Below are 12,170 nucleotides of genomic sequence, written 5' to 3' on the forward strand. Positions count from 1 at the left end.
ACTCTGAGGCTACATTGTCCACAAAACACAATGCACCAAAGACTTATGATCTGCTTGTTACCATGGACGTTTTGTGCCAATGGCACTGCAAGTGGTATCAATTTGGTGCACCATTGGAAGTAAATAATTATTGAATTCAAGTTGGCAAAATTAAACCAACTCCATTGACCTGCACCCAAACTGGAGATGTTATACGATTCACTTCTGTATAACATGAAGAGCTGACACAGATCTGGTCATTAACAGTGCACCTAACTTGTGCTACTTAAAATGTACCAAACTGAACAGAGTTGTTAGTAAATTAAAATCCCAGTGTAAACCTGAAAATTCTCCCTTGCTGAATCCTGATACATTAGTGACACATGTACACAGTCTCTCCTCTTAATTCATGGGTGCTTAATTCAAATTATCTGGAAATTAATGTTTGAGCACTAAGTTTCCACTTTGCTGTCCTATTTGTATTGTTTAATTCAAAATACTGCATATTCATAATATCATGTATCATATGCATTCTATTTTGTTATATGCATCTGTGCAGTACTGTGCTGAGAAGCTGCATGGCCAGCCAAGTTACTGAACTAATACAAAAGCAAACTACTGCAGATGCTAGAGGTCTGAAAAAAAAAACAGAAAATGCTGGAAATACTCAGCAGGTGGAGAGCAGCATCTGGGGAGAAAGAAACAGTTAACTTTTCAGGTAGATGATCTTTCATCAGAACTGATTAAAGTTAGAAATGTAATAGGTTTTAAGCAGTTGAAAGGGGAGCAGGTGGAAAAAGAACAAAAGGGAAAGTCTGTGATTGGGTGGAAGACAAGAGAGATTAAATGACAAAACTTCTGGCGGTGCAGGGCAAAGGTAGTGGTAATGGAACAAGTAAAGAAACAAAAGATGAGTCTAGACGAGGTGTTAATGGCAGAATGTTGAAGAGCTGTCGTCTGAAAGCAGAAACAAGGGAAAAATGTGATTAAAACCAAAACCTACAAAGAAAAGGAAACAAAATGGGGGCAGAGATTATGGTCTGAAATAGTTGAACTCAATGTTGAGTCCAGAAGGCTGTAAAATGCCTAATTGAAAAATGAGGTGCTGTTCCTTGATCTTGCGTTGAGTTTCATTGGAACACTGCAGTAGGCCTAGGACAGAGAGATCAGCATGACAGCAAGGTGGAGAATTAAAATGGCAGACGACTGGAAGCTCAGGGTCATGCTTGCAGACTGAGAGATTGGGTGACCGCTTTGTGGAACTCCTTCAGTGTTTGGTCTCCCCAATGTAGAGCAGACTGCTTTTTTGAGCAATGAATACAGTATGCTAAATGGAAAGAATTACTCAAAAATCACTGGGGCCTTGGATGGTGAGGAGAAAGGTAAAAGGGAAGGTGTTGCATCTCCTGTGCTTGCATGGAATGGTGCCATGGGAATGGGATTGGGGGCTGTTGGGGGTGATTGAGGAGTGGACCAGGGAATGGTTCCTTCAGAATGCTGAAAGGAAGGGAATATGTGTTTGATGGTGGCATCATGCTGGAGGTGGCAGAAATGACAGAGAATGATCCGTTCAATACAGAGACTGATGGGGTAGCAGGTGAGGACAAGGGGATTCTTATCCTGGGTCTGGGAAGGAGGGTAAGGGGTGAGCGCAGAAGTGTGGGAAATAGGATGGACGCAGTCGAGGGACCTGCCAACCATGGTGGGGGGAATCCTTGGTTGAGGAATAACTGAGTTAGTGACTGAGCTTGTTCACTCCACTTTATTTACCAGTTTACCATTGCATTATCTAGAATGCTACGAGCATAATGGAAGGAAATGATAAATGGAAAGCGAAGGATAGCTATTCAGCATTTTATATTCTGATAATTTAATTCGATGAAATGCCATAATTCACTAAGATGAACATGAGTAAATTGCTACTTTGAATTACCTGCAAAGGTGAGTAGATAGCAGTGATGTTTCTAATTAAAAGTAAATGAGCAATCACGTTGAAAGATGTGAAAGCGTGTCTGTTTATTTAGTTCCTCCACTGCCATCTCTGCTTATGATGTTTCCTCCTATCATTGGGAAAATAATAGGGTGCTTTGTATAATGGATTTCTCCGTGGATGCTGGCAATACCCCTCTGTTCTTCCAATGGTAAGTTCTCTTCTGTAAAGTGATCTGACATTTTCCTCTCTGCTCCTCTCCAACAAGAAAGAATGCTGCAACACCTACAACTTGCTCCATCTAGCAGCCCAACTGAGAATTGGCAAAACTCATGAAGTGATGGAATACCAAATTTGATTGCAAATTGTAGGGCACAATTCAAACTCTTGGCATTGGGCATGCTGATGCTGCAACTAATAGGCCACATAGTATATTTTTGTTGAACAATATAGGAATATTTAGTATTCCATACACAACACATTGTAAGTTAACACCACTTCACAAACATTTTCGTCCAACCTCAGCATTAATTAGTTTCACTGAGACAGTTAATACAAATAAACTCAATGCATGTTCAGAACTCTTTGCTCAAACTACCGTCTGCTCGAATTTTATTTTTAAAAGCAGTAACGTGGTGTGAAACTTAAAAATTAAAGTTGCTGTAGTCTTGCCTTTTTTTTTTGTTTTTACAGACAATTGTGTGACTAAGGGTGAGCCACCAGATTTTGCATAACAACAGACCACCCAAAGGGATATATGGGGCCAAGTACTGTCACATGAGGCAGCCTAGCATATTAATGAGCACATTTACTGGGAAAATCTGCCGACAGAAACTGCCAGTGAATAGATGATGCAGTGCACATGATTTTGTTTTATGTTTCAGATAGTTTAATGGTTTATCCCATTGTGTTTAAGGGAATGGTCAAATTAGATAGGCATCGTCCACATCAAAGCTGTGTCCTACTGGAAGCAAATTTTTTTCATCTGTGTTTTTGCAGATGTTGGTGAGCAGCACTGAACAAAAGCATTTTGTTGTTACAGATTCTTATGGACATCAAAAGAAAAGGATAACGAAATCATGTGGGGAAAACAAGAACACTGTTTACAACTTGAGTACTGAAAGTAGAAGTACAATACAGTGAAAGGATTAGACCTGAGTGTGTATTGCATTAACATAAAACAGGCTTTGTAATATGTTGAATTTGTTCATGAATGTGGCTTCTTTGTGTATTAAGGAAACCATAAACAATTTATATTTCAATACATTTCTTATTTATTGCAAACAATAATATACAAAAGGTAAGTTTATTTAAAAGACAGGTCTTTCCAAACTCACCTAAAGGCAAAATATCTGATTTGATAGTTTTAAGTTACAGAAATACTTTAATGTCCAACTTTTATACAGAAATAAGAGTTTCAGCCATATTACAGAGTAATTGAATTCTGTACTACTGAATCCCTATTACACTTTTCAAATAAAACTGTTAACAAATATATATTTTTGAATGCCTGTTGTCTTTTTTAAAAAGCAATCTGTACAACCATGCCACAGCTTAATGAAAATAGAGAGAAAACTTTTAAGAGGTTTTTGTAAATGTCAGGTAAAAAAAAGTTACAAAAAGTTTTTCAATTCTCTAGTTAGCAAAAAGTAGTAGCTGAAGCAATTAGCAAATGCTGTAAACTACATTTGCAATCTGCATATTCATGTGAAAATGATCTTCCAGTCTTTACACATTTCTGATTAGCTTAATAAAGTTGAGTTTATTTTTTATTTTTTAACATCCACACAACTGTACAGAAAAGAACTAAGATTTTAAAAAATTACTTTAATAAGAAACTTTACAAGATAAATAACATTTACAGTTTTTAACCATGTTTTGGGAGTTGACAATTAGAGTTCTTTCCCTCTGAGTCCTAAAGACAGTCTACAAGCTCCTCTGCTTTACTTGCATAAAAAATAACTACTGTTCATAATGCTATCTGGTGAAACATTTTGTAGTTCCAATGAGGATTTGACAGGATTTAGACTTTCAAAGCTCTGGAAGTTGTTTTGCTGCATGCAATGTGCATGCTGTACTCAGAGGGTAAAAAAAAACACTTCCTTTTTTTAATGCACAAGTTCTCAAGCAGGAAGCTGGATGTCAGCTGCAGATTCACTACCTAATGCTTGGATGATGCAGTTCTCAGTGTAAGAATGCTCAGAAACTCAATCCGCCTCAATATCTATTCCATTTCATAAGACAACGTATGGCACCATATGTGGGGAGGCCTGGTGAAACTATCAGTACCTCTACAGTTAACAGAAAATGCCATTCCTGCTTTAAACTGGTACAAGTATTCACCTACCCCTTCCTTTTTACTACATTCTGGCATTACTCTGTTTTTTTTTTCTTTGACAAGAATTACAGGAACATATTTTTCAAAAAGGACACTGTATATAGAATGAAAAAAGATACTATTTCATATAAAAATAGGTTTTATGGCAATAGCAAATGCAAACTGTTAAGTATTCTACCAAAAGTGGTTTGGCATTTGATCTTTCAAAATAAGAGCTTTTATTCTCTAAAATATGTATAAATCCCCACACTGCAAATGGCAATGACTCATACACAGTACATACTAAATTCAAAAAAATTAAAGAAAATTCTCCTCACAGAGGATTTCAAGACTACGAAATAATAAGTCCAAACACAGGAAATGACCAAACCAGCTGACTTGACTGCTCAGACTTGTTCATTCATTGACTTGCTTTAACTTTCAGTCATGGAATGTTTGAACATTTAAAAAAAAATCAGTCACCAGTACTGAATGGATACAGCAAAGCACTTTGTGGTAGGACACTTCGGCCGCTTCTCACAGCAGTTCATGTTAGTGCAGAGAGCACCTCTCTGTGGTTCTCATCAACTTCCTTTATGTACGCAAGTCTAGACCAGTGGGTCATTAAGGTCTGGTCAGCTGTGTGTAGACTGGCTGCTCCCAGTGCTGCGGACTGTGGGTTTGGGGAATGGAAGGGACTCCCGTGGTGTCGGCAATGGGTGTGTACATAGGGCGCTGGGCTGGACTCATATAGGCGAAAGTAGAGTACAGGCCTGTGGTCTGCCCCGCAGCGTGGCTGTAATAGGAATTGGTACTCTGGTGGTCTGAATATTCGTACTGGGTGCGAGGAATGGATGGATAAGATGAACTGTAGTGCTGCATATTGAAGGAGCCGTAGTTGATCTGCTGTGGTGAGTGCTGCTGCTCATTGTAGTGGCTGGGGCTCAGCTGCTCTGTCTTGATGTGTGTCCTCTGCTGCTGTCCCTGCTCACTGGTGAGGCTCGTCATGGAATGCTGCTTGGACAACCAAGGGTGGGCAGCTTGGGTGACTGAAGTGCTGCTAATCCCATAGCTGCCAGTGTAGGTGGCCTGAGCACTCTGTCCATGGCCTGTGTGGCTGACTGGAACTCCTGGGTGCCCATTGGGTGGGAGGTACTGGTCAAACTCGTTGACATCGAATGTCTCCATGTTGGACATGACTTCGCTGCTGAGTTCTCCAATGTCCACATTGCTGAAATCAATGTGAGGCTGTCTCCCTCCTTCCTGCAGGGGGCGACCTTCACGTTTCAGATCAGGTTTACCAGGCTGAACTTCTGTTTTGGGAGTGGTGGGAGGCGTTGGTGGTCCTTGAGATTGCCCTAAATGTCAGAAAAAAAAAGTCATTTTATTATGCGGCAGCCTAGGGTATGCAACAAACTACAATCTCCAAAACCCAACTTACTTCCATCTAACACTTGAAGCAGAACGTTTGAGAAAATAAAAGTTGCCCCCTATTTTTCTCCGCATTGAAACTTTTGCCTTGACTTTTTCGGGTATCTTAGCTCAATCACCATTTCTGCCCTTGTCCTGATTTACCTGAGTGTTCTCCCGGGGAATGCACGTCGCTCATGCTGGAGGCAGAGTGCGGGGAATCGGCCTGCAGGGCTTTGAAGAGTGCATTGGGGGTGATGTGAGTCTGGTCGGCTCCCTCCTCATTCTCTCCCTGCCCGTTCTTCACCGACTTCCTTCGCCTGGGCTGGTATTTGTAGTCGGGATGGTCCTTTTTGTGCTGCACTCTCAGGCGCTCGGCTTCCTCTACGAAAGGGCGCTTTTCGCCCTCGTTAAGCAATCTGAAGTAAACCCAGAAAGCAAAAAAAATAATAATTAACAATGTTTCCCCAAAGCATCTCAATTTCTAAAAAAAAAAGCTATAGATGCCAGCTTCAGCACCCGGTAAGGAGCTGTTGCAAATCAGCCAGCAGCTAATCACAACATGTATTTGCGATTGAATTGCATAATATCAGTTTCTGCAGAGTTCAGAAACTTTCTTCCTTTAAGAAACTGCATTTAGCTCGGAACCAGTAAAGCTCAGGCGGATCCCCAGATTGCTGTCGAGACACGTTCAGTCACAGTCCGGGCAGTGTGTTTGGAGTTGGGAGTAAATGAACTGTAAAGGAATTCGATGGGATCGATTTTTGGATAAGTCCTCTCGCAAATTACAGCGCATCAAGGCAGCTCCATCAGGGACAAACTCCAGAAAGAGGCTATTTTTCCTCCTCCTTCCTTAAACCGACCAAGCTGGTTTTGACGTCCACCCCTCCCCTGAGCAGAAAGGACCCACTTTCACCAGGAAGAAACACGCTGAATCTCTTCACACAGTTCGCTCCAGGACACAACTGCGTTAAGCAGCGCCTGCACTGAAGTTACACCTCAAGACCTAAATCTTTCATCGCCTCAGTGAAAATGACTGATCTTGCATTCTGCAGCTAGTTCTTAATCATTTGACGTATTAAAACGAGTCTTTCACTCAAATGCATTCATTTCCACGCATGTTTGTTTATTGGTTCACGATATAAGATGTGCCAAAAAAAAATCCTTCTAATACATATTTTCAAATTTCATTAAGATACAGTAGAGCGCGTGAAATATTGTTTCAATCCAGGAAAAATGCCTCTTACGAATCAGTTTTATTGCCAGAGATGATACCATTCATACAAAATAAAAATCCACAAAATCCCATGCTTTATTTTATATTCCTGCATATTATTTAGAAACAGGCTGGGGATATTTATGTTTTTTAACAGATGCATAGTGAGTAGACAAATGACCATGCGACAAAACTATACCTTAAAACAATCGGCCATTGCTACACTTCATTGAGATTGTATCAGAAAATGTGCAAAGGCAGGCCACTTACCTCCATAGTTTCCCTAGGGTTTTGCTCAGCTCGGCATTGTGCAGATGAGGGTACTGATCAGCCAGCTTCCTCCGCGCTGCTTGAGCCCACACCATGAAGGCGTTCATGGGTCTTTTGACATGAGGTTTGTTTTTGGACGAGCCATTAACACGGACCGGCATGGGCACCAAGGTCCAGTCGTATCCTTTCAGCACCTGGGTCACCGCCTCCCGGATACACGCGGGGAACTTGTCGTCGTCCTCCTTCTTGGAATCTAGGCTCTGGGCGCAGAGATCGTCCTGGCCGTTCTCGCCGGGTTTGGTATTCTCGGCGTCGGATCCAGCCCCAGATCCGCACGGGGAATCGGAGGATTCCTCGGACATGGTCGGGCTGGGCACGTCGGAGAGAGTCTTTTCGTGTTCTTCTGTCATTTTCAGGAAGGGATTGAGGAGATTCATGCAAAAAGAATAGGCGATTGCACTAGGCAACTGGAAGGAAATAAAATGGTAGAAGAGAACTTGCTTATTCTCTGTTTGTGTGCGCGCAGAAACTTTCCAATCCGCTCGGAGTTGGAACCAAGTAAGTCTGTTACTGGAACTCAGGCTGTCTTCTGAGTATATTTGACTTGCTAAATAGAGGGGCACAAACTTACATGCGCCAATCGCAATAAACCGCCAAGTGGTTTCCATCTGTGCAATTGGTTCAAAGTTTAAGAGGCGGATTGAGGGAGGAGTTCCCTAAAAAAAAATCTGGGCTCAGCTGGGAAACCGAAGATTGATCAAATCTGCTCGCCAATTTTTTTTTCTCTTACCGTGATGTCATTAGATAAAGCGACAGATACTGGTAGTTTCAGCAACAGTCTCCTTATGCTTTTTGTTGTTGCTTCTTCTATGTATAATGTCTGCACATGTCGTTTGTTTCATTTAGAACCCGTGTGTTCTGTAAACAGGAAATAGTTGAGCGAATTGGTCTCTCACCGTCGGGGAGACTGCACTTACTGCAATTTATTTCAGAAAGTTTGCGCTGTTGTTTTGAAACACTTTTCTTTCCCTCTTGAAGGTGAATTTAGCTGCAGTTTAAATAGGCTTGCGATTTGAGAGTTGGCCTTGGCCACGATGCCAAGTGTCTACTTAATTCTCACTACGAAAATGCTCGTTCTAATCAAATTCCTTCAGTCACTATAAATCAGATGATGTCCTTGTTATGGTAATAGCCAGTCCGAACGATTTGTTGGTTTCGCATGAAAGGTGCATGCAAATTCATCTGAGCGTGATAATGAAATAGCAGAGATAAGGTGTACAGTATTTACACGGTGCGCCGCTCGGCTCGTGGAGAGAGTTCTGGTGAGACTGGGGGGTCTGACCAGTAGCCTGACACTCTTGTGAAGAGGACAGGGTCAGCAAGACTCAAATCGCCATATTCTTAGTTAATAAAACTCTGAGGCGTATCTTTCAGTACGGACAAATCAAGCCTCAATAAAGATGGCTGAAATTTCATTAAGACTTTAATTATACGTAAGTCAAGGCATTTGAAATGCACAATAAAGCAGATTAAAATTTCAGCAGCAAAGCCGTTATAAGAACAAAAAGGCATTAGATAGAAACTTGATGTCGGGATACTGTTGTGTAGAGTTTTTGTGCGATTCGTGCACATTTGGAACGACAACATCCCTTATCACTTGATACCATATGAAAGTTCCGATCTGGAGGTGTGTTTCATCAACATGTATGTATATCAGTGCTGAAGACAGAGGTGCACATTCAGTCGTTCTATATCATGTGTGGATTTGTTAAAAGTGCCCGGACTCTCACCCTCCCCAATGAATTATTTCTCGTACGTTTCTAAATTCTGTTAAATTGTCTGATCCACACGTTTTGTTGTAAAGCGCTACAGACTGTGCTGATGAAACAGCCTGAAGCAATCTGAAGTGTGCACTCTCGGAGTTTGGTAACAAAAAAAAAGTTACTTGGAACAAAAAAGAACTGATGTGGTAAATAAATTTCCATCTTTGCAAGGCCCTTACTAACATTCAGGGACCAAGTTATCTTGAGTGGCGAAGCAGATTGTGCTGTGTAGAAAGCAATGACCTGTGAAGTTCTGTTGGTGAGAAGATGGGTGCGTATTTGTCTTGAGATGAATCCAAATACTTTTGGGTTTGGGGAATCCTTCCGTAGGGGTTTAGTGCAAAATAACCAAAGCTTTCTTTGCGACTGGTTGCCTTCGGTGTGGTGCCGAGCTTCAGTCGGATTCTATCGCCTTTTCCCCACATAGTTTTGGTTTTAGATGAGACGCGAATCTTAATGTAACGGTCTGTAAAATGCAATTAATATTCAATGCGAATAAGAATGCTCCAAAGCAATATTGGCAACACCTTCTTGTAATCATTACTTTGCAAAGTATTCCACCCTTGATAAAACATACGGAGGTATGTTTTGACCAAAATATACAGTTATTGCAGACACGAAAAATAAATTCCGATTAACGTCTGCTTGAACACTATTCTTGGGGATTTTAATTGCAGTTTTCACGGCGCTAAATAAATTAGTCTCTTTAATGAGAGCTGTTAATATTCAAGGCACGTTAATAATGACTTTAATGGGTCTTTTGGATGTTGTGACTGAACGCCTTCTCAGCAACATTTTTTTTCTCTTTTTTTTCGTGATAAGAATAGTTTAACATGTTAAATTATTCAAGAAATACTCCCGGCAAGATTTGTTTATTTTTCGGAAGTTTTTGTCGAGAGTTTAACTTTTTTTAAAAATAAAATCAGCGAGCTCCTAAATATTTTCGCCATCACTCTTATTTTCAAATTGAGATCTATTTAAATCCATTTTTGGATAGGTGTGAAACGACTGTAAAGTCACTCCAATGCTCTCTGATCGATGGCAAAAAAAAAATTGCACCAAAAACGTCCCTAAATTCACTCTTAAGGCAGTAAACAGACTTGAAGTATTAATTTAATTTCGTTCCGATAAGATCTGTTTTGTAACGGAAGAACTTCGCAAATAATTGTATCGTACTGGGTTCATTTTGAACGATATGTAAACTATACATAATAAAACTCCAGTGATTCATTTTATGATTTTATGCCGATGAACGATAGCCTTGTCGGCACGAGTTTGTGGGATTGATGAGTGCGGCTACAATTGGCTCCCCTTAAATATGCGGGCCATGAAAAATCGCCTTCACTATCTCATTAATGATTGTTGTTTATCTTTGTTAGAGATAACGGCTTGTAAACAAACTCGTGAATCCGGGAGAACTTTTGGGGTGTTAATACTTTATTGTAACCAGAGGTGGCGCCACGTTCCCAAAAACTTCACCAAAGTTTCTCAGCTCATCCTTATAGGAAGTGTGAGGCAGGCAGGAGTGTGACTGTGTCAACCAGTCACCGATAGAGGAATCACAACACGAGGAATTAAGGACCTCCAAGACGTGCTTCACTCGTTTGCTGGACCTTTTTTTCTCTCAAAGTGAGCACACTTTTATTTTGTGCGGAGTTTTTATTTTGGAGTTAAGCATGAATGCCTTTTCCGAAGCAGCCCCCAAATTAATGAAATTTCCAAGAAAAGATCCGCATTTTATTTTGTCTCCAAAGGCAACATTTAGTATGACTTGGGAAATGTTTTAAATAAATCCAGAAGGGGCCGTGAATGTTGCATTTTCTCTAGCAGGGGATGAAAGGTGAATTTATATTCGAAGTACTGTATTATAGTCTGTCTACCTTGTAAATGACTGAACCCAACAACTCGCCCTGGATTTCCCTATTTTGCTTGCGGAAATATAATTTAATTTCCTATCACTGAAATGCAGTATTCCAATGTTACTTTCAGTCCATTCGTTTTCATAGTTCGTTAAATCTCAAAGTTCACATCCAACCACCCGAAATATCTGTTGAAAGAAATAATTATTTTAGCACTGATAAAACATCGGCAAGCATCTAAGGATGTAACAAACCACAGAATTTATTCTGTTTTTACTGGCAGGGTTTTTAAATGTAAACATAACCAGCACATAAAGTACATCCTCGAGTTTTAAAACACGCGACTAAATAATATAAAGATAACATTCAGTAAAGCTACCATACAAACAATGTATTTGATAGCTGCTAGCTGCTGAGCATAAAGCAATTCTTGGTCCTTGCATTTTAAGTCTGGCAGAGTCAATTCTACGTTTTGTTAGATGCAAGTCCGGTCAAATGCATCTGTTGTTCGCCTGGCCAATCTTGCATGTATTGGAATTAAGTCAACTTGCTTTGTCGGATAACTCATACAATCACCATAAATAATGTTTTAAGTGGGGAAAACCCTTTCTTACTTTCCCGTGTCCCAGAATGGTTTATTTTAAAGGAGTTAATTTTAAAAATAAACTTAGATGACATGGGCTAAAGATCACAACGATGCTTATCTAAAATTAAATTGACCACAAAGCTGTAACTCGGTAACATTTTCATTATCGCAGTTACAATACTCTCTTCCACCCTTGATACCTTTTATAATGATTTTGCCTAACTTTGTTTAAAAAACTTTTTTTTAATCCTGTGGTATCTTAGAAACATGGATTCAGGGAATATTTTCAGAACAGCCCATATCCATAAATAGGCATTTGCAATAAATCTCGTTCCAGTTGAAATTTTGTTGTCCATGTACAGCGCATGTTTTTGAGGTTAAGATCAAAACGGTTACACCAGCCCCCCAACCTGTGGTGCCCCGTTTCCAACACGATCGTTTTTTTTTTGGTTGTTGTACGGATGAAAGGGAACAAATCATATCAATCCAGAAAATTCTCTGGTTGATACACTGATTTGGCTGAAAAGTGACACACGCATGCTGGAAATACACACATTTATCACCGCTCTCTGTGTAAAGCTAAAAAGACAATGGTGAGTGAAAGATCAGCAAAAATGCGAAAGATAACCGATGTTTCATCATGCTATATTTCAAGAAACACGCCTACAGACACACACAAATAATTAGCAATATCCAGTCATTCCATTGTTAATATAAACGAAATGAATGCATTTAGTATTAAATTGACAGCCCATGCAGGGACTGAACAGAAAATAACAT

The 12,170-nt window shown here is 40.1% G+C and overlaps 1 protein-coding gene across 1 annotated transcript; it reads right to left on the minus strand.

Annotated features, from left to right (window-relative positions):
- Nucleotides 1-3,189: 3,189 nt before the first annotated feature.
- On the minus strand, nt 3,190-7,703 carry sox9a (SRY-box transcription factor 9a). Its single transcript, XM_068058323.1, has 3 exons — nt 7,123-7,703; nt 5,802-6,055; nt 3,190-5,584 (listed from the first exon to the last, which is right to left on the minus strand). The coding sequence occupies exons 1-3, from the start codon at nt 7,557-7,559 to the stop codon at nt 4,851-4,853; spliced, it is 1,425 nt and encodes a 474-aa protein (XP_067914424.1). The 5' UTR covers nt 7,560-7,703; the 3' UTR covers nt 3,190-4,850.
- Nucleotides 7,704-12,170: the final 4,467 nt, after the last annotated feature.

This window comes from Heterodontus francisci, chromosome 26 (assembly GCF_036365525.1).
Source record: "Heterodontus francisci isolate sHetFra1 chromosome 26, sHetFra1.hap1, whole genome shotgun sequence".
In the NCBI taxonomy this organism is placed as follows: domain Eukaryota; kingdom Metazoa; phylum Chordata; class Chondrichthyes; order Heterodontiformes; family Heterodontidae; genus Heterodontus; species Heterodontus francisci.